General features: G+C 42.8%; 1 protein-coding gene across 1 annotated transcript in view; it reads right to left on the reverse strand.

The window, feature by feature from the left end:
• Positions 1 to 26,423, reverse strand: part of ADAM12 (ADAM metallopeptidase domain 12) — a 174,088-nt gene that overhangs the window by 74,535 nt on the left and 73,130 nt on the right. Inside the window, exon 4 of the mRNA XM_088169446.1 lies at positions 2,667 to 2,745. Within this exon, the coding sequence (XP_088025572.1) occupies positions 2,667 to 2,745 (79 nt within the window). The remainder of the gene's footprint in view (positions 1 to 2,666; positions 2,746 to 26,423) is intronic.

Raw genomic sequence — 26,423 nt, forward strand, 5'->3', positions numbered from 1 at the left:
CTGCTGTAAAAGGTTCCTGATTAGTGCAAGGGAAGTGATCAGTGCTGCATCCTGACACTCATCTCCCTGTGCCTTTCTATGGCTTGGTTCATTATTGCATTAATTAACCTTTCCAGGCTGGGGCGTGGTTTTCACTCACAGCAGATTTCTAATGACCACCAGGATTTTGGTGAAGAAAGTAACAGCCTGGGCAAGATGAAACAATTCAGACAGGAATTTTCTGCAAGTAAGTTTAAAGCCAGGAAAAATGTTTGTTTGATTTCCAGCACGAGCAAGTGAACACAGAACAGCCAGCTCTGACTTTCTCAATACAAATCTCAGTGGCAGAAATGACAGAAAGAGGGTGAGAGTGTTTTACTCTTGGGTATTTTTATCATCAATCCTCATAAAGAGTCAGTAACACATTGGCAAAGTTAAAGCCACAATAGAAGGGAGGAAGTAAAAAACTGAATTTTTTTGGGGGGGGTGATCACTTCAGTCACAACTGCTATGGATGCCAAAGCTTTCAGTGTGGGTGCACTATTTCACTTTATTTCAGTGTTACCAGTTCCAGGCATCCAGTCAATAGAAGGAAAATCAACACCTTCCCCCCACTCAAGCAATGAGTCTATGCTAATATGCTAAATAAATACTAATATGCTCAAGCCAAAAATAAAATAGGTTTATACACATTGCTTAAAGCAAGCACGAGGCAGAGGTGAAACTCCTGAGAAAGAAAAGTTTGGGTTTGAGCATCAGCAGAGGCCAGCCCAGGCCCAGTGAAATGGGGAGGGGAGCCAATATCTCAGCTCACATTGTGCTGCTGTGGTCCAGCTGTCCTTATCTAAGAGTGAATTATGGCAAAGGGCCTGATTTCTTTCCCTCTCCACATACAACTTGTCATTTTATTAACTCTGAGCTCTTGGTTGTGGCCCATTTCACAATGTCTCTGAGATCCAGCTATGTGATGCCAAAGTTCAATATCGAAAATGTAAACTTATCAGAGCATGGCTTGCAACAGGACTGGGAGAAAATTGATTTCTAGCTCAGTAACTCCACTGAATTGCAGGATTTTTTTTCTGCTATCAGATCTTTTTATTCCTGCAAACTCGTATATAAAATGGGTGACCCCTTAAAAACAAATAATTACCAAGACTGATCCATCATACTTAAAACAGTACTCTAGCCTTCCTTGAGGTATTTTAATAAATAGCAGTTTTTGACGATTTTCCAGGTGCTATAGATCGAAAAATAACCCAGACACTGACTTGTGTGCTAGAGAACTGCCCAAGTGACAGCTCCACAAACCTGCCTTGCTTTGACCTCCAAGCAGAATTTGACTAAGCAACTTTTCAATGGAAAATCGGATTAGGTTGCAACTCCAGACTGTATTGATGTCCTCAGTGAAGAAGAGATATAAAAATAAAACCAGAGACTTATCTTTTCTCAGCCGTATTGCAGCATTTAATGAAAAATGAATTCACTGATCTCTCTCTTTCTCAGGCAGCAAAATGCACTGCCATTATTAATCATGACTTACTTTGCCATTATGCAAACAGATATTGTATTTTAGCAAGGAAAACCTGTCATTTGCTGTACACATACTCCTGTTAACTCAGGTAAATCTCCAAAAGACTCATGTGCTTCATTTATTTCTTTTTACTTCCTTCAGGAGTCTCTGCAGCCTTCCTGCTCCTAAAACAAATGACTATTTTCTCCTGAGCTGATTTTGAAGGAGATATGAGCACCCAGGAAAATGAAAGCACAGAAAGCTTTCGAAATGATTGCTTTACTTGGGGTGTCTGGAGCTATAATGAAGATGCTTTTTCAGAAATAAGATGTTATGCAGAGAAATAATTCCTTGCCCTGATCCCAGCAAAGCCCATTATGGATGGGAACACAAAGTATGGTGTCTCTGCTGACAGTGTCAGTAAGTAAATACCATAACACAACAAATACTTCATGGGACTTAGGCAGATAAAAGATAAGCTTTGTAATTAAAATGGCTTGCTGCATTATTTCTAGTTAAGGCATTCCTGCTGTCAGAGGACAAAAACCATTCCTGCCTTAAGGGGTTTATATTTGTAAAAAGCAGGTTTTAAGTGCTTATTTTAACAAGCCATTTTTTGTATATATCCATATTTATAAATGTACATAAAAACACACACACACACAAATACAAGTATAAAGTACTTCCACAACACAATTATGGCCTGGATTTAAATATAAACCCAACCAACACCCTCTCCCAAACCCCACCCATGAATTCCCCAGTGAGGAAAGACATCCAAGCCTTCCAACCTCTGATATGAACTTTTGCACTCTGGAAATCAGATATTAAGGTTTTTTTTTTTTTTCCTCAAACAGTACCAGGGCTTTTCTCCAACACTGATCAGCCACGACTGCCATAATTATCAAATTTTAATGGGTCTATTTCCAAGAAGCTGAATAAAAATGTCACAAATTTTAAAAGTCACCTGGTTCAAGCCTTTAAAGTCTGCCTCTAAAAGTTCACGTGTAGGATCAGAGCAGTCACAAAGACACTGGAGGCAACAGCAAAAAAAGATCACACATTGAGCTGTTTCATCCCAGGGCTCAGATCCTGGCAGAGAACACTTTTATTTCATTTTATTTTAAGGATTTTTAAGGATGAAGCATCATCTGTACCCACAACAGCCCAGCCTTACCGTGTGATTGCGTGTGAGAACCACGTCAGTGCCATCCTGCAAATAATGGGTCTCTGTGAAGCCTCTGGCCAGCAGGCCCCTGGAAAAAAAAAAAAAAAAACAAAAACAACAGAGCACAGGGAATATTGAGGCCACCTCACCTTGAATTTCTCCTTTAGCTGTTCTGTTTGAGATAAGGATCAAAGCCAGGCATTAAGGATTCAATGACTACGGGGAATAAGGGAAAATAGAACTCCAAATATTGAAGCTGCAGGACAAGAACACTTCCTGTGGTAACTGTGAATAGACTACAAGTTTCCAGACTGATTTCTCTTCCAAATGAGGGCTCCGTGCCAGCACATTTCAGTGTTGAATCTTCCATGTAATTTTCAACACATTTTAGGTTAAATGGGAAATCTGGGGTTTAGAGTATTGTTAAGTAATGGTGGTTTGTTGAAAAGGAAAATGTTTTCCCTGTGTTCCTTATTTTCCCATCTAATCTGTTGTATTCATCAGCAAGTGGCCACCCAAAGACTAATTTAGCACTTGGTGAGTGAAACAAACCCCTCCTATTGACACTCCAGGGAAAACACTGCACGAACATCACAGAATTTACAGCACTGGATTTATCCTGATCATCTGAAAGGATATTCACGAATGGAAATGTAAGGATTACACAGGAGACTATGCAAGATCATGTCTGGGATGAGGCACTTTGTTCCCATTCTCTCCACGCTTCCCCTCCTGCCTTTGGCAATGAGATAAAAAAATTTGGACTTGCAATTGTCATTTTCCAGGAATCCCCAGGGAGGGGCATGTGCGTGAGAGCCATGAAAACTTCTCTTTCTGTGGGGAACTCCTGGAAGAGAGAAAACTGCATCTGCTTGTCTTTTTATAAAAGAAGAAGTCTTGCTATTGATCTGTTTTCAAATCCTTATCTAAAGAGCATTTCTAACAAAGCCAGAAGGAGGAACACTCATTCATATTTACTCCTAACACAGGTCTTGAGTTGTGCTCCCCATCACAAACATCCTTGAGTTTTGACAAAATTTCTGGTGAACTGCAAAAGCACAATACAGAAGGAGCTAAGAGATAAATGTGGCACCATCACCTTCAGAAAACTGGGGAGTGTAGAATATTGAAAATCCCTGGCTCTGCATTTCACAATGTTCATTCTGTTCCATTGCAAAGAGGTTTTTCTCCCTTGGGTTGTTTGATTGAACAAACCAGATCCTTTCTTTTATTTAAAGCTGGTTAATGCTGCACCCTTGAAAATATTGTGGTGGGAACCATTACATAGTCGTGGTACACATTTCTTGTATTTGTATAAACATTATAACTAGAGCATAAACACACATTTAATTTTCATTACTGATTAATTTGCATCACATTAATATCCAGTGGCTCCATCAGGATCTGGTTGTGCTAAGAACTCTACAAACACTTATTAGGGAGAAAACCCAGCTTCAAAATCCTCTGTCTTGAGGTAGAGAAAAAAAATAAAATAATGAAACAACAACAAAAAAGACCAAAAACAAAAAAGAAAATAAAAAAAGAAAATAAGGAAGTGGCAAGGCAAAAAATGAAGCCCCAGCACATTATAGTGAGCATTCAAGCAGAGATTCTCATATTTAACTTTTAAATTTTTCAGCTTGTGGGAAATATTAGCATATTAATAGATATGGAATGTTAAAGCACTGCAGCATTTGGTGGGGTTGTAGCAACTGGATCACCCACAGCAGGATTTGGGTGCCCACCCACACATTTTGTGTTGATTTAGATAAACAATCAAAATGACACCAGCCAGCTCCACAGGGACACGGTGGTGCCTCAGAGGACTCGGCTGCAGTGGTGATCTCACCTCTTGTGCCCCCCAAACCCTGCCAGGAACAAAGTGGGCTGTGTCCAACAATCATGGAATGGCTTGGAAGAGACCTTTGAGATCGTCCAGTGCCACCCCCTGTCCCAGGCAGGGACACCTTCCCCCGTGCCAGGCTGCTCAGAGCTCCATCCAACATCCCCTGGGCACTGCCAGGGATCCAGGGGCAGCCACAGCTGCTCTGGGCACCCTGTGCCAGCCCTGCCCACCCTGCCAGGGAACAATTCCTGCCCAAAATCCCTTCTAAACCCACCCAGGGTCAGTTTGGAGCCGCTCCCCTTGTCCTGTCACTACACACTCTTGCAAAAAGTCCATTCCCTACTGTCTCCTTATCACAAAGAGCAGCTGCTTTCATAATTATCATTATTTACCTAACACTGCTAAGTTCTGCACTTAGCAGGCATTAATTGCCTTTGTAAAGGCAAGATCTCATCGCTGAAACCAACAGAGTTTTGCTGTGCAGTTTTTGGAAATGGGATTTCATCCAGGACAGGGGAGTGAATTTCATTTAATGGGACAAAGTGCAGGTAAAGGTAACAAATGTAGCAGAAGGGCAAAGTGATTGAGCAACACACTTGCTTTGTGCTCTGCTCTTTCCGAGGTGTTTGACAGCAATGATGATAAAGGTGACCTTTCTGCTGTTGTTCATTGTGCTCTAAGGCACAGATTTAGAAAATACTTCACAGATCCGTAGGTTTGAATACCAGAAGGGATTTGTGATCACCAGCCTCCCCCCTCCAGAACAGGGGTCATCTGACTCGAATTCATCTTCTGCTACAATGACAGGGAAGGAACCAAATCCATTTTCCTACTGTAAAGAGCCCTTGCCTGGATCTCCCATGAACATGGAGCTATCACAAACCTGGCAGGATTTTAACTAAGCCCAACCTAAAGCCACTGCACTTTGTATTAACTGTGCTAACATTCAGTTTCCAGCCACTGGATTGGATCTCATTCCATCACATCAGAGGTTTATTTTTGTTTGAGTCTTCCATGGAAAGTTCTTCCCACTAAAGTGAGGAAATGTAGCAGGTAAACAAATTCCTGGTCAGCAATGTCCCTGTCAGGATGAAAGTTTGATATAGATCCTGAAAACACTGGCTGAAAGTAAGAATTCCCAGTGTGAGCTGTCAAAGACTGGTAAGAGCACCGAGATGATGGAATCTCACTGTTGGACAAACTTAAGGAAAGTAAAATAATTCCCCAATGTGGAACACAGAGCTGTGGCTGCCCCTGGATCCCTGGAAGCATCCAAAGCCAGGCTGGACAGGGCTTGGAGCAGCCTGGGACAGTGGAAGGTGTCCCTGCCCATGGCAGGGGGTGGAATGGGATGGGATTTAAGGTCGCTCCCAACCCAAACCATTCTGTGATTCCATGATCTCAAACCCCAGAAATTTCAGGTGCCACTGGGCAAAGAAAACAGCTTTTCAGGAGTGTGCACCAACCCTCCTTCAGCTTGGTAACTCAGACATCCGTGCTGAGACATCTGCTCTGCTGCCACATCTGTGCTGCTGCCAGCCTGACAATGAGGCAGGGAAAGGTTTTCTGCACTCTGCAGAGGGTGAGGACCTCTGAGACACTGCCAGGGAGTCCTGGCAGAGGAAGGAGCTCTTATCCCCACTTGCAAAATGTCCAATATCCTAAAAGCTGTGTAGCTGGGTATGTAGGGTTGGTACCCAGGGACAGCAAGACATTTCTTGACAGGTTATGAAAATTAAGTGTAACAAGCACTCAAATTCCACCACAGAGTGTGCACCACTTCACTTTCCAATTATGGCAATAATGTTCAACATACCAAACAATCAATCCAGCATATGTATCTATTAGGTAATTCAATTACCTTCCCCCCCCTCCCCCCCAAAAAAATATACAATATAATGGATTGATTTACATTTCTGGTTTTGACCCAGAGTAAAGGAGACTAATAGAGGAAAGTAAATTAATTTAGATGGCAAGCTACTTAACCTAATTGGATCGATGTAATTCTGAAAGAGCAGGGATCAAAATAACATTAATGTATCATAGAGCAATTCATCACCATGACTGGAACCTCAAATATTGCCAGCTACAATGTTCAGCAGTACCAGATGATTATCAATACTTTGCCCTGCATGAAGAGACAGAAACAAATGCTATGAAGAACTGCATCAGCTGCTTGATGTGATTTTAAAAAATCAGCTGAAACAACACTACAGCTTTCTCACTGATGCTCCAAAGCTGCAGAAGTGAAATTCTTGAGCACAATGACTTAGAAACTTAGTCACTGTGTTTATCAGCACAGTGATTTTTTCACATTTCACAGGATCACAGGATGGTTTGGGAAGGAAGAGACTGTAAAGCACATCCAGTTCCACCCCCTGCCATGGGCACAGACACCTTCCACTAGAACAGGTTGCTCAGGATCAAATTTCTCAGAGCCAAATGAACAAGTAGAAGCTTCCATGGACCAGAAAGATAAATTTTATGCCTTCTGATCTCTGACAGACACAGCACAGGCTCCCTCATCCTCTGTAAGTCAGCAGAAAGCTTCCATGTCAGACTTGCTGAAGCATATTCAGGTGTCAAGCAAGTAACCTAAGCCTCAGAGAATATGATGAATGTTATTTAAACTTCTAATCCTCACCTTCCTGGCCCCCCACAAGGTGAAATCTGAGGTGGTTTGTTTGGGGAGGGGAAAAGTGTCCGGGTTCAAGCACAGCAGATTTTTTTCCTCAATCCATTTAATGACAGGAGTGGTAATTTAACACACTGCCTCTCACTTGCAAATGAGAAAATCAGTCTCTGCTCTCCAGGCGCCGATATATTATTTCAAAAGGTTATAATGATATTTCATCACCCAGGGAGAGTCAGACAGACAGTCACAGGAGTCAGAGATGGAAAAAATCTAGTGGATCATACAGAGAGCCTCCTGGAAGCCAAGTGTGCCATAGATCAAACCAGGTTCTGCCTCATCGAGCTGCTGATGTCAGGAGCAATGCTCATCCCACCAATTTCCAGAGGAGATTACTTTGCATTCCAACAGATGTTAGTGTCATGATGCATTTCCCAAAATCCAGCCTTTTCTAGTTTTTCCTAGCCCACTTCTTTCACCAGCTGAGACAATTGCTTTCCTTCTTGCTACATCTGTCATTTACATAGGTGCAGATTGTTATCAAATTGTCCTTCAGCCATCCTGGCACCAAGCACAGAATATCAGGCTGTAAAAAAAGGACAAGAACCGTGCACTTTTCATGTCATTGCACTAGGAACAGTGCACTCAGGAAAAATCTCAGCATCATCTCAGCCGGAGCAGACCCTGGGGTTCAACATCACAGGGATGCCCCTCTTTGGTTACCTGGTTTTCAGTGCTGGAGAGAAGGTGCTGTGCCCTGTTGGGCTCTGGAGAGGAGCACAACACTCCCTGTGCTCTGAAGGCTGATTTTCTGCTTCCCCTTGGCTTTGATTCACAGCTCTGTGTGAATCTCTACTTTAGGAACTGCTGTTCCGGGAAGAACAGGAAATATTTTTGTGACTTTGTAGAGGATGGCAGTGAGCTGCTGTGCTGCCCTGTGGGACAGTGCGAGGCACAGGTGGGGCAGGGCTGGCTCAGGTGTGGCTGCTCCTCCCTTCCCCTCCGAGTGCTGCTCACACACACCCCTGACTTTTACTTTGACTTTTTACTCTTTTTTCTCCTTCCCCATGACCAAGTGCCTGTTTTCTCCCCCATTCAAGCACTGCCTCACTCTGTTACACAAACTCTGCTTAAAACCCCTCTGGTGATGCATTTGAAACCTTTCCTACATCTGGGGGAGGTGAAGAGACTGAAACAGGATGGTGAACAGGCAGTTATAAAAAATGTCATCTATTCTGCCTGCTGACACCAGCCTACTCCATTAATTCTTAAACATCTCAATTCAGGTCATTTTGACCTTTACACTGGAATTAGTTGTTATTTCTTCAATTGCTGCATTTTTTTCCCAGGTACATCCAGAGCAATAAACAAGTCTTTTAAACCTGCTGCCCCTGCTGTGGAGGTCTCAGTGCAAGCACTCACAAAGGTGATGTTCACAGAGGTGTTTTTCAATTCTTCTTTCTCATTACAATGTAAAAAGTGAGTTCAGCATGGGTAATGAGTTTCCCATGTACAGGTACCTAACACCATTCTATTCACAAAACCATCTCATATTCTTTAAACACGCCACATTCTTTTCCCTTGTTTAATTATCTGAAGTGATTTGAACTGCTTTTGGACATTTTCCCATTGAATGTCTCCACTTCATAATATCCTATCTGCCACACTCCAGTGTGCTGCCACAGAGGGGCTGCAATGTCATAATTGAAGAGCCTGAGAGACTGAAATTCGTGAGCTTAATTAGCACAACAATTCAGAGGAAAAGAGGGGAGTAAAATAAAACTATAATAGCTGAGAAATCAACCAAGCATCCCAGGTTTCAATAGTAACTCTATGGTAGTAGCCTGAAGCCTATTTCACATGGTCTGGAGATGGAGAATTTGAGTAGATCATATACTAGATTTGGAAAATATGTCTTTGTGCTTGCACCCAGTCCTTTTGATGCAGAAATTCATATAATCCTGTGCCTACTGGTGTCCATGTTAAAACAAATCCCCTGGAACGAGTGGAATATCCGTGGAATGAGTGGAATAGTGCCTGGCACACTGAGAACCAATTCTGACAAACACATGCTCTGAGTGATCCCTGGGCAGTGTGTGGGAACAGGCACTCCCACCCTCAGCTGCTCTCTGGGCTGCTGGGAACAGGGGGAGAAGAGGGACAAATCCAAAGAGGGACAAATCCAAAGAGGGACAAATCCACCTTTCAAAGCCTCCAAGCGCCCTGTGTCCATAACTCAGCACTACAGAGGTGGCAGGTACAGAACACCAAACAGTCCAAGCCAACAAATCTGAAGAGCTGAGGCAGAAATGCAGCTCCCTGGCTGGCAATCACCCAGAGACTGAGAGATTTCTTCTTTCCTGACTGCTGGGCAAATACCTGTTCCTCAAAATTCAATGGGCAAAGATTGAAATTAAATCCAGCACGTTGGTGGCCTCCTATGCTGTTCTGAGCCCTCAATGCACTTCCCCCTTCCATCACTCACTGTCACATTTATGTCACCATTTACTTGCCAAAACTGCAGCATTTATTTACCACTCTAATTCTAAATGAGTTAATGAAGAGACTACTGCTAACCAGCGTGGTGGGGAAAGCATAAAGAAGATAAATAACACGTTTTCCAACAAAGTAGATTGGGTACAAAGAAGTTATTTCCTTAAAATGGCTTAAACTTGGTCAAGATGTCCAGGGTGCTCCAATGGGATGGGTTTAGGTGACCCTGCACCTCAGATGGGGGTTGAGGGAAGAAACAACACACAGGGCACATGTGGGAGAATCAAAGGAAGAATAGAAAGGTTCACTCTGTCTCCACAAGAGAGCTCAGACACAGCAAAACTTCTCCAGCAGGAGAGGGAATGGCAGCACTTCCATGGACTTTGGCTGGAGCTGATCAATCTCACTCATCCCAAAAGCCAAACTCACAACTGGATTCCCAGCATTCCCATGTTAACCTCAAAGACTTTCTGACTGCTTTTCACTGTCCAGTTCTGATCTACCAGAGCTTACAGCACCTCTCGTGGAGTTGTTCTGGTGAGGAATGTTTCATATCAGCTCCCTGAGCTTCCCTGTGTGCTGGGCTAACAGAAATCCTGTCACTGGTTCAGCTGGGCTGGGTGCCACAAAAAACAAACATTTCAGGAAAAGCTCCAGAATAACACAGGCCACAAATTGCTGTCAGCATCAGAGAGGTGCTGGTGGTGCTCATTGGCTAATGGATTTTTGATGGGAAAACACAATTCTGTACATTTAGGAAAAGCCTGTAGGCTGCCTGCTTTAGGGAGACTTTACTGCTCGAGCTGCATTAAGTGCTTTCAGCTTCGGGTAATGGAAGTGGCTTCAGTGAAACCCTGAAGCAACATGCCCAAAGTGAAAGCATTCTGCTGGAAATAACCACTGAACTCCTGCACCTCTGCAGTGTCTGTGGCAGGGATCAGGAGGAATGGGCTCTGCTGCCCTGCAGGCTGAGCCCAGACCCATCTGTGCAAATGAGAATTCTGCATTGGTTTAGGCTGGACTAAAGACTGGCAGGGCTCTGGAGCTGCTGGCTGTCCTTCCAGGATCTGCTCCTCACATGGCTGTGCTGATGAAAAGCACACTTCCCAGCACTGAGCATCCACTGAAACTTGTACAAGGCAATCGAAGAGCTTTTTATGACATTCTGATCTTGCCTGCCCAGTACAGAATTGGAGCTGCAGATGCAGGAAATCCTAAACAAATCCAAGGCTCAAAAGACTCCCCAGAATCATGGAGATGTTTCAGAAGCTCATATATCACAAGTGGCAGACATGATCTTTTTGATGCATTATTTTCCAACATTTCCCAGCATTGCCTTTCATAAAACTAATACTTCCTAGCCCTGCAATGCTCCTAGGATGGCATATTTTCAGTCAGTAGTAAGTTTGGAGATACTGGGCTGGAAAGCTGTCAAATTCTATTTGAAATGTCTCAGTTAATTAAATATGTCACTCGTAGCTGAGTAAAATTATGCTGCTGAACAGATGTCACTGGGCAAGTTGTCTGACTGTACTTGCATGTGAACATTTTCAGACTGCTACGGAATTCTGGTTATAAGATCCAAGAAAACTGCTCTTAACACGGAAAATTTATAAACATAGAAATTCAAGTAACTCAAATGAAAAATCAGAACTTATTAAAATAGAACTAACAAAATGCAAATAGTGCTGTGGGATTACAAAATGTTACTGCAAGCATCTGCAACACTTTTAGGAAGCCAAGCTCCTACAGTAATGAAAAGTCACAGAGCCTAAGTTTATCCTTAGACTCCAACCAACAATTACATCCTCTCTGAACCTTATTCTTGCTTTGGAGTGTGTGCCTGTAGGCTTGCATTTGCATTTTTAATTTTAAAGAAGTTTTATTGCCATTTCTGCCAATTTGTTGAAACATGAAATGGCATTTTTGTTTTTAACTAAACCCACAATTTCCTCCTTGCCACCAGCATGAAACATTTGCTTTAAGCAGGCTGTGCTCATATTTCACTTGCAGAATCATGGACTTTTAGAGATACATCTTCATTTTGCCCTGTGCCTCACTGTCTCTCTCAGTAATTGTCCCACTCAGTATTTTAAAATACTGGGTGTAGAGGGCAGAGATTGTAAAGAGATCTTTGTGTTTAAATCTGAGTTTAAATCCCAAGCCTATAAATCTGCTTTAAAACTCAGTAGGTGCAAAAGCCCTAAAATAAGCTGCAGGTTGTCAGACCAAAGGTCCACCTATGTCCTACATTCTGTCTCCACCAGTGGCCAACAGTAAGGGTATAACTCATGAAGAGGAGAAACATTCTACATCCCCCCCAAATGCTGCTCCTGCTCTGCCTCTGAATCCTTTATGAGCCAGGGATCAATGCAGGGTGGGAACTGAGATTAAACACAAGCTCGCAAGGGTGTTCTCAGTGTCTCCTGCCACTCTTCCTTCCCAATTAATTGATTTTGATTCCATGAAGATCAATTAATTTGGTATCACAACCAGGCTGCAGCTCAGGGCACAATCACAGCCTGCTGTGCTCTGGAGCTGCTCTCATGGAAAAGGCTTTGATTTCAGTGCCCAGCACAAGTTCAGTGGGACAGAAAACCAGCCAGGAACGTTCCCACTGTGTCAGGAACCCGCGTGGTTTTGCTTGGAGGCTGCCTGGGAATGCTCATGTGGTTTTTTAGGGTGTGAGGGTTGTTCTTACCTGAGCAGGCAGAGCTGTGTGGGACCCCTGTCAGCTCCTGTTAGCACCATTCCTACCCCAAAAAAAACCCCCACAGCTGCTCCCTGGCTTTACCAGCAGCACCATTTCAGAGGTGTACAGAGGTGTCACTGCATGGGGCCTGAGCCACTTCTTCAACAAGCACATCCTGAAAGACAAGGGATGCTCCCACCCACCCTCAGCCCCTGGACAGGGGAACCCATCCCAAACTCTGGTCAGCTGCTGGAATATGGAACTTTGGTGTCCTGGGAAAGCCTGGAGGGATATTTCCAATGACACCAGGCTGTACTCTCAGGAGATCATGGCTCATGTCCAACTAATTCCCAACACATTCAAGATATGACTTAAAATTAGGATGAGGTGATTCAAAACAAAACCATGGGCCTGAGCTACCAAGCAATGAGTGAGTTTATAGGGTGCAGGCAGCTGAAAGGATGGGGGTTGAAATATTCCTCCTTCCTTTCTGTTTCTTACCCATTAATTACGTTCCTACATTCCCTGCATTTTGCCTTAACCTTTCTTCATCATCTCTCCACTGCCTCTCCTTTCCCCTGCATTATTTCCCCCCAGCTCTTCTTTCATCACCTCTTGCATGCTGAGGTTTATTGTTCAACAGGAAAAACATTTTCCTTGGTACATAAAAACACAAAAAAGCAACACGACCACACTGGTGCTTTTCTTCCACGAGCCTGAAAGCTGTGGGTGCCACAACAGGGTGTGAGGCTGGCACCTGTCAGTGCCCAACTCCACAAGATGTGGCATCAGTGGGACCTTTAATGAAGGTAGCACTGCTCATCCCCCCTGCTACCAGGTCAGGCTCCATGCTCATGTTTTTCAGGCAGCAGAGGAAGAAAAACCAGTGAAATCAGTAAGGGCAAATTAGTTTTTAACAATTTTCTTTGCTTTTTCACCTCTCTCACTGCTCTGCACTTCCCCTGAATCTAATTCCATGACTCTGCCATGTGTCAGACCCCTTCATGAGCAAATTAAACCCATCAATCCACCAGCAAACGACTGCAGGGGAGCATCAGAGCAATGCCTGTGGCTTTGGAGAGGTGAGCCACCACTGTGCAGCAGATGGACGTGGGAAGGAAGGACAGCAGAGGGCTGAGCCATCAGCATCCCTCCTCCTCCTCCTCCTCCTCCTCCTCCCTGCACTCACAAACACAGAGAGAAACCCCCCAGCACCAGCTCCCTCTTCTTTTACTCATTTAGGAGCTGGTGAACGTCAGCAGCAGATTGTGACTCCTCTCTGCAGTTTTTGGTCCCAACTCTCTCTCCTCACCCACTCTGAGGCTGCTGTGAAGTCACTGCAGACATGCTGCTTTAGTGAGAGAAGGATCAGACACCATCTTTTAGTGGTTAAGACACAAAATTATAATTTTCTTTTCAATTCCAGGAAGTAATTAGTTTATAATAACATTTAACATTTAGTTGCTGACAGAGATATGACACTTATCTTACATAAGTCATTTTAATTATTCCTACTAACCAAGACCTCAAAAATATTGTGCAGTCTGAGCTAACAATGCCTTCCCAGATATTTTTGGTTCTACTGTCATTTGAAAAATTGATGCCTAGAGCATCAGCATTTATCAAGCTCATTATAGATTTCATCCAAATGACTACAGATAATTAAAAGTATGCTTCATTTTTATTGTAATGTTTTCCCCCCTAACACTGCAAACTAATTCCGTTGTTGCTCAGGGTTTTAGGAATTAATATAGATTCATCTGCCAGAAAATGAACTTCCACAGGATTATAGGCAAACTATTCATATATCCAATGTGAGTCAAACGTGCAGAAATCATATGTGCACACACACAAATATATTCATATATAGACTTTGGACTACTATATGCATTTTCACATACATTAAACAGTCCTAAAAATTAATTGATAATTCAGAGACAGCTACAGACTCTTGGGTAACCACTCCCTGAAAATCAGTCTTCTCTAAAGCACTTGGGCAAGTTGGACACACAAAATCCCTTCAGAATTTTATTTTATACTTATATTTATCTGTTTCAATATGAAATATATGCACCGGGTGCCCCATCCTCTTACATCACACAGATTTATTCACACTTAAACGAAGCAAGTTTATGTTACTACTGCTGACCTGAGAAATCCTGGCAGCCTGTGCTTTATTTTGTGTAACTGTGTGAAGAAACAAATCTTTTGGGAAACTGTTCAACAGGATTCCTGAGAGCCCTTCTGTCCCAGCTAAGGTTTAAATGATGTATTGAAAGTTTTCAGTGATGTAAAACCCTTCAGGAGATTTCTGAGCTAGCTGAGCTGGGCTTGCTCTGCAGTGGGAACTGTGTCATGCACAGTGAGAACCAGGATAAATGTAGGGTTGTATTTCCACACAGAAGTGAATTCACTTTTTTTTTTTTTTGGTCTTATTCATGGATCAGGCTATGTCTGTCATGCCTGGAACTGCTATGACTCTTGTTAATAATGCTCATGCAAAACTAGAAGATTTATGGGTTTTTACTGCCTGTGAGGTTGCAGTATTTAGTACAACCCTGAGTTTGACTGGCACAGCCACAGCACACTGCACACAGAAATCTGCTTCATTTCAGGATCCTTAACACTATTTGAATTAATTAACCTCATGTATGATCAATTTTCCTTGGCACTCCCTTATCACCAAGAGCTTTATGTTTTTACATGACTTTCCATGTTACTTTGAAACTCAGATCACCTATAAATAGCAGTGGCATTAAAAAGCAATTACAGATACATGCCTTTTTAATGTCCCTATTATCATCCACACTGGCAAATCAGAGAGATAATATTTAATGAGACAGACACAGAAGAAATTCTCCTGATTTAGTGTTAGCATCCACGTGAAGCAGTGCTAGCAAGGGGTTGCTAAGGCAGCTTCAGACTGAAATAAGAAAGAAGGAAAAAAAAAAAAACCATAATGAGAAGCATCTGACATAAATATTAGGAAATTGATCTATATTTTATAAAGGCCATTTTATACAAGACACTTTAGGTTTCCTCCCACTCACGGAATGGATTCACAGTGAATCAACCCTCGACTCATGAGGATATTTCACACGCAGATTTGGATTTTATGTAAATTATTTAAGTATGTTTTAGGAAGTTTGGGCAGTGATGTAGAAATGTTCCCCTGCCTGCACACATCAGTCAAAGAAATAACACTCATCACCAAGGAATTCAGCAGGGTAAAAGTTTTGCCAACAGCCTTAAGACTAGACTGCAGCATGGAAAAGATGAAGCTGTGTGATCCTATCCCTTAAATTTGTCTCCTGCTGATGACAGGAGGAGAAGGCAGAGCCTTGGCCCAGGCTGTTCCCAGAACAGCACATTGCAAACTGCAGAAACCCAAAGCCAGAGAACCCGGGCACATATGGGAATGCCATAATAGCCAAGAGAAAAAAATTGCCAACAGTTACAAGTGGGATCTCAAAAGAAAGGTTAATTACATGGCAGGGTCAGAGTTTCTGGCTTTATCTCCTGGTCATTACCAAACCTCTCAGAATCATCTTTCTTTCATTTGAGATGCACCCAGGCCAGGACATGTTCATCCATGTTTTGGGGCTGGGCAGCATCAGGTGAGGTCAGAGATTGCTTTTAACAAGAGACAAAAGCCCTGCAGTAAATCCCTCCAAAGGAGTTCTCCAAAGGAAAACTTTGAGACACCACGAGAGAATCACAGAATGGTTTGGAAGGGACCTTAAATCTCACCCAGTGCCACCCCTGCCATGGCAGGGACACCTCCCACTGTCCCAGGCTGCTCCAACCCCAATGTCCAACCTGGCCTTGGGCACTGCCAGGGATCCAGGGGATCCACAGCTGCTCTGGGCACCCTGTGCCAGCCCTGCCCACCCTCCCAGGGAACAATTTCCTTCCCAATATCTCATCTAAATCTTTTCTCTTTGGCTTTAAAACCATTTCTCCTTGCCTTAGGCTCAAGGTAATCAACATATAATTATCCAGTGCACGACAAGCACAAAAAAATTCTCTTTGCTTCCTTGAACGCTGCTGAATTTTTACTCTTTAAATGTCCAAAAAGAGACATAAAATGTGTCATATATAAAACAAAAAGGGTGTTGGGTTTTTTTTTCACTCCAGCCAGGTCAATCATCCTGGGGAAATGAGGCTGTTTGACTTGGTGAGAGATGTTCCCCTACAACTTTTCCATGGCACAGAAGCAGGAGATCACATTTGATCAGAGCTGGGCTGGCTGCTCAGCCAGGGCAGCACATATTGAGGGGCACCACAAGGGTTTTCACCACTCTGTCAGCTCCCACTGCCTGGTCCACAAAGGTTACAGGACACGACAAGTGCCAGGTTACCAGGGAGAGCTCGATAATATTGAACAAAAAAGTTCCATCAGGTGAGGGGACAGACGACACAACCAGAGCCACCAACAAAAGAGCAGGGAATCCAACAATTTGGGAGATGTGTAACAGGATCCTGAGCTCTTCCCCTCCAGACTTCTGGTTTTAATTAGATCATTGTCCAAAATAATGGAAAGGGTTTTGGGGGTTTATTTTTGTTTTGTTTTGTTTTTGTTTTAACTGATGGCTGATGTGTAGATTGCAAAAAATGAGCTGCTCTGAGATTAGACAGTGATATCATCGTGCAATCGACCCAGTCCAGCCACATTCCCCTTTCCCCCTCAGTTCTGCCAACTGTCTGTTCTGTTATCAGGCTGAGCAGGAGGGAGATGCTCAGAAATTCCCAATATTCCCTCGTTATGAGGAGGCAGAGCACGGCTGAGCTGCATGGAGTGGGCAGAGTACAAAGAGGTGCAGTAAAACACCTCCTGCATGCAAAGCTCATCAATCCCAGGGATGGCAGCCCAGCAACTCAGCCAGCTAAATAATAAAAGGCACAAAAGGAGAAGAGAAATAAAGGAAATCAAAGCAAAAATCACCAGAGAAACAGGCAGACTGTTTTTTCTGTTAATATTTGTAGGGATTTTCTGGTGTCAGCAATGCTTCAGAGCTACCTTCCACTGCTTTGAGTGCTCTGAATACTGACACAAAATTAATTCCATCCCAGGCAAAACCAGGACAATGCTTTTCTTCAATGCCTGACCAGTTTTCTCTGGGATGTTGTTGTTTCCTTAAAATATATTCATTGGACTCACAGTTTGAGCTCCAAGTGGGAGTTTCATTTTGCCAATAAACCAAATGTCCCCTGCCATGGCTCTTCAGGAAGGCTGAAGCTTTTCTGATAATCTTTGTCACAGCCTTGGTTTTAGATGCCATTAATGAAATATCTCTGGATTCTGTCCTTGGACCTGCTTGGTCCTGGATTTCCCTTGGTCTGCTCCAATTTGTCCCACTCCAGACAGGATGAATATTCCAGCTGCACTTTGGCATGTGCAATGTTATGCAATTTTTGTGACCTCCTGAGACATGTTCTCCTTATCATAGCACACCAAAAGAGAAGAGCTTTGCTATGCAGCTCAAAATATTGGGGTTTTTTCACCAACAAGAGCTATGGGGAGGTTTTCTTTGGATTATGATCATCAGTTCAGCTGTTAATTTCTTTACCTTGATCTGATAAAAACTTCACTCTTAAGGAGTTCAACTGAATGCCCATATTGTGTTTCATGGGGATATTTTGGACACAATTAGATAATGTACAGGAAGAAATATTTCATACATATTAGGGCAGATCAGCAGAATCTCATCATTTCCTGCTGAGCTATGGTGATACATATCAGCTGAAAGAGATACAACAATAAAAAACTAGAATGCAAAAGAGACTCTTTGAATTAACATCAGGCAGCAAACAAATGAAGCTGAGCTTTTAACTCGGTGCAAGACAGTAATTGTAGCTGGTGAGGAAAGAAAAAACCCATTATAGCACTGGAATTCCAGAAATCTCCTCTCCTAAGAGGAAACACTTCTTGGCCTTTCTGATGGATGAGAGGCTCAAAGTACAGTGTCACTGAAACAGGAGAGTAACTGCAGCTCCAGAGCCCCCAGTCTGCCAAGACACAGAGAGCTCTGCCAAAAAGGCATTTTAGACTTCAGCAAGACCCAAGCAGAGACTCTTGGCTTGTCTCAGCTTCCTGATGGTTAAAAGTTGGAAAGGTGGCAGAACCTCAGAAAAAAATACCTGGAAAGCCAGGGTGGGAAGAAAGCAGCCAGGAGTGTGTCTGGAGAGGGGAGGGCACAGGGACATCAGTTCTCAGTGAGATTTCCCTCAATGAAAGTTTGCTGAGATCTACAGATTTTGAAAGATGTTAAAAGTTTCTACAACCTGGGCTTGTGACTCTACACCTCAACAAAGAGAAGCCAAATCTGCCCCTGCTTCCCAAAATTCCCTCTGCATCTCACTGAGCTTAATTTTGCCCATACATCTTCCCATTTCATTTTTTTTTCCCTTTGGTGCTCTAGAAACAAGAAATCTCATAACGTTTTGAGCTGCAGATGGCTGCAGTAGGAAAGCAGTGATCAGTGACCCTGGGAGAGGATCAGCACAAAAACGCTGAGGTTTTTTGGTTTTTTTTCTGTGTCTTCATCTGAAGGATCCCCATTGCCAATTACAATTGGCTGCTGTCAGGGAGCATTACCCCTAACAAGATCTCCAGAAACACACAACCAACACGATCTTGAAGTTTCTAATGCTGCAGATCTGTGCAAAGCTTGAGGACAATGATTTCGTGCTGCCAACAGCTGTCACAAGTGGTAGGGTTTCATCTTGGAGCTGCCCTAACAACAATCTTTTCCTTTTCTATTTTGTGCTCCGGCACATCTTCAGCTGTCACAGCAGATCTGTCAGGCAATATTACCCTCCCAACAATATCAGCTCAAAATTGCTTCCCAGAATATTCCTCTCCTGGCCTCTCAAAGGCATGAGCCTATTTTCTCAACTGCAACAGTAGAACTAATTCACTCCCCAGCAGCGCATCTTTTCCCTAAAACACCAAATTCCAGATGTCAAAGATTAATCCAAAAGGCAAATTCATGTAAAATTGTTAAATCACAGCACTTATGTGCTGAGCTGCAGTGGAAAACTTCCCAGCTGAAGGGAGAAAGCCTCCTGCTCGTGGCATCAATGCCATGGAAATTCAAGTTCTTTCAGCCACCAGGGAGATGTGAACATGCACTGCTCTTTTTAAGTTTTGCCACTTCCTAATAATTATCTGCTCCTGGGATTGCAGATGGGAAGAACATAACAGGAATCCTCAATAAAACAACAACTTTACAGTGGCATAGATATAAACATGGCTATTAAAACAAAAAACAACCAAGATGGGGAGAAAGGGAAAATGGCATCCCAGGGGTTAAAAATTAAGAAAAAAGCTGATCTAGTGGAAGGTGTCCCTGCCCACGACAGAGGGTTGTAAATAGATGATTTTTAAAGCCCCTTCCAACCCAAACCATGGTGTGATTCTCTGGAAGAGCTGCCACAGGTAGCAAAGACATGACAGGTCAGCACTCAGAGAGCTGCTCAGAGCTTTTATCCCCCTGCAAACATCTGTATTCTGAAATCCTGCCCTTTCCTGGAGACACAGCTCTCTCTGCAGCAGAGCCTTGAACCTCCTGTGGGTTTATTGTAAAGTGTCAGCTGTGAGTAGCAGTGAAGGAGAAAGGCTGACAAATCCCCTTTCCCTCTGGATGTCTCTATGTTCCAAGAGCAGGTGTGCCACAGCATGAATATTTTTATTTCCACAGAGGAATTATTCCCTCATTAGAGCGTGTGAGCTGCCTGGCACAGCTGATTTCACACTTGGCTGGTGCAGATGATGCTACAGGTCACACAGTCATTTTCTGCCACGCAAGATAAAAACCTCTCTGCTGCAGTCAAACCCTGAGCTGTCTTCATCAGAGCCAGTATTTCACTCACATCATCACAGCAAATATGGTTTATCTGCAGGTAGGAGAAGAGAGGAGCAATCCAGCAGGCAGGACTCAATCTAAGACAGGGACAGATAATACACAGGAGAGCTAAATTGGGTCTGTCCAGAGGTGGACATGCATCAAATACCCCAACAGTGAACTGCAGACAAGGAAATGAAGTCCAGTCAATTGAAATTGTAATGAAAACTATTTTCAAGTTGTCTCTCTTCCCTCTATTTGCCTGCCAATGGCTTGTGGGGGGCAAAATTTCATTTTCCTGTTTAGCCAAACATCTCCTCCTCTTCCCAATGGGCAAAGCCTATCGAGCCTGAATAGAAACTGCAGGATCATGGCAAGCATCCAGCTGAGATTTCAGCACCCATTTAAGTAAAACCACGTGCTCGGTTCCAGCTCTCCTCAGAAAAATCTTTAAGCACACAGCTGAAGCTTCTTAAGTGTTCTGCTGTGTGGTTTTTCTTTTAAAATTATTTGATAAAAGTAAGTGTTGGGTAAACAAGTGCTTCAAGAGAGAAGCAGCTCTCAAGTGTGCAGGTCTGAGCTGGGGCTTGTGAATTCTCTAAGCCCAGCTTTGCTCAGGGCACTTTCTGCCAAGGTGTTTCTATATCTTGAAAGCCAAAAGGCAGCAAACAGGAAGAAAAAAAAAGGAATTGTCCTTCATCTCCTTTGTGCACAGGAATTGCTGAGAACACCCAGAGAGTGACTCTTCACTGTGGCCCGTTTAACAAAGAAATAAATCAGCTGTAAGACACGAAAACCAACAACAGAGCATCACTGTGCCCATAAATGTGCAACTTGGACTGCAGTTGCTCTGATATCCAGGAACAGAGAGGAAAATCCTGTCTCCTCTGGGCAAGAAGACAAATCAAACACCAAGAGAAGAGAGTGGGGCAAGTGCCATTCTATGCTATCACGAAGACAGAGGACTGAGCAGAATCATTCAGCAGGTAATGGGCAAGAAAAAAAGTGCTTTCATTAAAAAAAATCATTAAAGAAAGGATCTCACAAGCAGGGCCAGCTCCTGCTTCCCTCAGGCATTCCTGATCATCCATAACTATCAACATTTTTCTGCCTCACATCTGATTAACTCCCATAAGAGTTTGGAAAAGGTTACAAAAATCTTCATTAAAATAAAAGGAGGGGTAACTACAGGAAAGAGTCCCTTTGCAGCCCTCATATTATTTACAGTTCCAATATCAGCAACTTCTGCACTGTAAGCAGAATGAAACATAATAAAATTAATTGGGGAAATTTTCATATATGGAGAGAAACTGGAAGAGGCAAAGGTTATGGCTCTGCAGTATCAGAGGATTGCAGAAGCTTTAGACATAAATCACAACTTAATCTTCTCAATTTAGTTACAGGAATTTAAAATCTGGAGGTTGCAGCAGGAAACTGGTGGAGTTTTCTACAGCTCCTCACTGGTCTGTGTCCTCCAGGCCAGCACCAGGTGCTTCTATCCCAGCAAGAGATCCCCAAAATGTTCAGGCTCTCCAGCATCCCGAGCCAAGCAGTGCAGAAAAGCAATAGAAATTGTGCTACAGTACAAGGGAGGATCATTATCCTACAAAAGTGCTCCAAATTGTCCTCTGAGGTGTCAGTGGTTACACAATTTCCAGGGTAAAAGCATCTTTTCCATGTGTTTTCCCAAATGTTCATATCCACTTCCAGCCAAGCATTATGAGTTAAACACAGAGGATGAAGGAGTTCACCCTCTCCTGTCCTGGGTATCCCAGGGATGCTGGGCCCACAGGAGGGGTTGGTGAAGAGCTGAGTCACTGCTCTTTAAAACGGACTGAAAACATCAGCTGGTGGCAGAATGGGATGCTCAGTGCAAACAGGAGAGAAGAAATGGGAAGTGGCCCAAAAGGCCATTAGTGTGAGATGGGTCAGGCTCTGTGAAGGGATTGATCAAAAGGTGCAAAGGGAAATCAGGATCGAGAGGCACTGCAGGCTCACATTTATAACTGCACAGAGCTCACGGTGTGAAGGTGAACGAGTTCTGCTGGGTTAGGGGAAGATTGCTGAGGGAATTGAAGGGTTTGTCTTCTGGCATTAATATCAGGCTTGCTGAGGCTGGGGAGAACTAGGACAGACTTAACCCATACAAGGATAAGGATCCAGCACCCCTAAAACTGCCCTGGAGCTCCCTTAAGGTGAGGAAGAAGAGGAGAAAGAAAGTCTGACACTTAAATGTCAGCTGAAAGAGAAACATCTGAAATAATACTTGAGAGTAGCAGCAATAAGGGAGACAAAAGAGAAAAATAAGCAGCAAGCACCCCTTGGGTGTGCTTCTGACTCTCCTATAGTGAAGCAGCTTCTGGAATTCTCTTCATGTGTCCAACTCCTTCCTTTCCTCATGTGTGAAATGCAGTCATGGTCTCACCCCCAGCACTGCAGAGGAGGCAGTGGGACCTGGAGATCTGCTCTATTTATCCCACCTAAGCTGTGCAGGAGGACAGACACAGCTCCAGGAATTCACAATGGGAAATGTCTCACATCTGGTTTCATCAGGCTTCTAATGCAAGGTCTTAAAGGTAAATCCAGCTCTTAATTAAAACTGAAACATAATTCAGACACAACTTTGAGAGAGGGATTGTGGCTACATCCATAGGCAAATGAGAGCTGACCACAGAAGACCCCATCATATTCTCATGGTGGAAATTCTAGCCTGATTACAATTAATTAGCAACATAAAATACATTACCACATCACCAGCAGAGAAAAACTGCAGGACTATTACGTGTTCTGCTCTTAAGAATTCAGAAAGAGGACAAAATTGTATAATCAGGTGAGAGAGCAGATCCAGAAGAGGGGAAATGGGACAACAAAAACTACTCCTAAATAACAATCATAATCCATCTTAATGAATTACAAATTATTTAAGTCATGAACTAAGCATATTTTCTGCTCTCTGTATAAAAATACACAACATTCCATTGTCAATTAATCCTAAAATTGAATCAATGCCTCTATTTTTACCTTTGCAATAAAACTCCCATGTAATCCTGTTAGACATGTAAGTTGTGTCTGAAACTTATATTGTGTTTTGCTGCCAGGTGTTCATGTTTTAGCAGTTTTAGACTATTTTCAACAGCTATGATATTCTATTGAAATGGTATAAATTACCTTTGAAAAAGTTATTTAGCCAGAAATAGCAAATGAAGAGCAGTGTAAGCACTGATGAAGAGCTGGCAGCAAATGGCCACTGGTTTGTTCTCAGCCACAATAAGATTCCAAGCCCTCAACTAAAAAGGTCATTTTTACATTTGTTCCATTTCATTAGAAGGCAAAGCTCAGAGTCACATGCTGAGCTATGGATAAATACAATTGTGACTACTTTCAAGTGTAAAAACTATTCTTACTCAACATACTTAAAAATAATTGCAAAGTCACTTATTTTTCAACAAAATAGTCCCCAGACTGCTGGTTTTAATATCAGTTAGTTGTCTGAAGGAGAACCTAGAGAGGAATTCAGTATTACCAGCTAAAATACATGAAAAATAGAAGTCACATTTGCTATCCTGTGCACTTTCAATGCACGTTTAAAATCATCCCCCATTCTTCAGGAGGATGAGGCTTTCAAGGGGTTTGTAAGGTGCAGACATGAGCAGCACAAAGGCAACACAAAGCAGCCAGACCTGGATCCTGACATCATTAATGGCTATTTCCCCAGCTCTGAATTCTGCCATGATTTTACAGAAAGTGGCTTTGCCTGTCCCTGCACTTCCCAGCTCTGATCTGATCCTGGCTGCATTTCACTGAGGGGAATCTCCTCAGCTGCCCATTGTGCTCTCTGCCTCCAAATTCAGCATTTTGCTGTATTCCAGCCTTTCTGTCACTCACATATTCATTTTTATGCCTGAATGGCAGCCATTTGCTTCACCTATTAGGAAACTGAGATTTTTAAAAGGGAATAAGTGATGGGAGTTCTGTCACTGATACCCAAAGGCTCAGGGTTTGAGCAGCTGCTGGTACAACTGAGCTGGTGAGGCACTGTCCAGCAGGCTAGAAGTTACAGAGAAATCAGAATGATAATAATACAATTGTATTTCAAATCAAAACCAAAAAATCGTGTTAATGAGTCTAATCCAAAAAGCAAGAGAAACTGAGATGGGGTTTTACTAAATCCAGGGTGTTTAAGATCCCAGACTTCACTGATAGAAGAATATTTGTTAAAGCAGCATCACAAAGGCTTCCATGTACTTTATTTTCATATCAGGCCACATTTTATATCTCTAATCCCCCTTTTTCCCTTCCCCCATGATCAGATAGCTGCAGAGGACACTGAACCAAGAGTCACCCTCTTTAAGAACTCACCCACCCCACTTTATGGAGCAATATTTGTCCTACAGGATTTTCACTGTGAGCTGCTCTCCCTATCAGGAATGTAAGAACTTAAAACCTGGATTCAGGACAAAACTCCTAAACTTGCAATTTAAATAGGCTGAGGCCTATAAAACAATTATAAGCCAAAGGAAGTTTTGGAACCTAATCTTTGTCAGCATTGCTGGAGGAAAATAGGTCATGCCAAGCAAACCTGATTTCAATCCTTGATATGATTTCATGTTTGCTTTTATAAAGATGATTACATGGCTCGAACTGTTGTAAGGCATTTGACCCAGTATTGTACTGAGCAGAGATCCATGGGCAGGGGATCCTAAATGAAACAGGGATTAGTGAGGCAGGAAAATTCAAAAAATGTGTATCAACAAGGAATGCTCTTATTCAGCTCCTGGTGGGATCCCACTGGGGTTTTTTTTGGCAGGTGCTGTGTTATTCTGCATTCTGCATGTTATTGAAGCAAACAAATAATCTGCACCTTACTTGAACCTGGAAGGGATTTCATGTGATGAGGGAGAAAAGACTTTGCTGTTAATTGGGCCACTTGTGGAACCATCCCACAGGGATGGGGCTTTCCAAGGAAAACCAGCAGATCAGAGGTGGGTTTGGGTAAGAATGCAGCAAAGAAGAGAGACACAGAGGGGCTCAGCAGCTCTGAGGGCTTTTTTGGATTGGGAATTATGGCTGTGGGATGCTCTGCCTGTTTTGTAGCAGGATTTCAGTGGTCTGGAGATCACCAAGGTCATTATGATGCTGCTAAACACCAACATTATTTTAAAATAAAGCTTTTCATAGTGAGATCTCGACTCCTGAGTCCTCCCGGCCCCTCTGAAAGTTCCACACTTCTTCTGCAGAGAATACAGAGCTGAGGAGCACTGCTGGCAATAAATCTGGGGGTTGCTCCTACTCAGAGTCCTCCTGCCTCTTTGGGTTTAATGAAATCCTCCTCAAGCACTGCTGTACATGTCGCCTGTAATTACTACACATCCATCAGGTTATTGTGGTGCAAGTTTAAAAACTCATCAGGAAAAGCTGATTTAAAAAAAAAAAATACATCTGTATTTCTTTAAATTACACTGTTGTGAAAACACCATGAGCCACTCAGTCCCTGTATTAACTTCCAGTGAGGACTTTTAGAATTAATGTGAATTCTCCACAAACACCATTATTTCCTTTGCATAAGCAAATTGGACATTGCTTTTCAAATGGACAAGTAGCAGATAATAATGTTTAGAGTGCCTGGGAATGCAAAGTATTCCTGTATAATGAGATATCACAGAGCAGGAGACTTGGTACTACTTTAACAAAACAGCATTTCTTTGACAGAAGGCTTTTAAGGTTAACTATGTAGAGCAGCTACAATTTATGCAAACAAAATCTCCCCTGGTTCTTTGAACTGATCACATCTATTTTCTATCTCGAGTGTAATCTAAAACATCTGATTTCCCTCCTCTTACCTTTGAGTGAAAATAGTAATGGTGCCTTCAGAAAAAGGTCCAGGGAAGTTCTGCCACTGCTCAGTTGTCATTTTCAAATGTGCCTATTTTAACAATACACTTTTGATCTGCTTTTTGAAGTATTTTAAGCCCATGTTAAAGCCATGTTGCACTAAAGACCTCTCCACTGCAATATTTACCAAGGAGGAAGTTAAATGAAAAAGAGTTAAAGAAAATATCTTTATATGCAATACATATTGAGGTGCAACCACTGCTCCTTGCTAAACACAATGTTTAATTTGCTTTCTCTCCTCTTCCAATATCATTCCTTTCTAAAAAACTCCTCTTGACCACCAACCTGGACCAGGAACTCTTGCACTATTGTGAGTTTTGTCACAATTTAAGGCATCCTTTAAAGCACACCTACTCTTCCCACA

This window comes from Sturnus vulgaris, chromosome 8, assembly GCF_052056855.1.
Source record: "Sturnus vulgaris isolate bStuVul1 chromosome 8, bStuVul1.hap1, whole genome shotgun sequence".
In the NCBI taxonomy this organism is placed as follows: Eukaryota; Metazoa; Chordata; class Aves; order Passeriformes; family Sturnidae; genus Sturnus; species Sturnus vulgaris.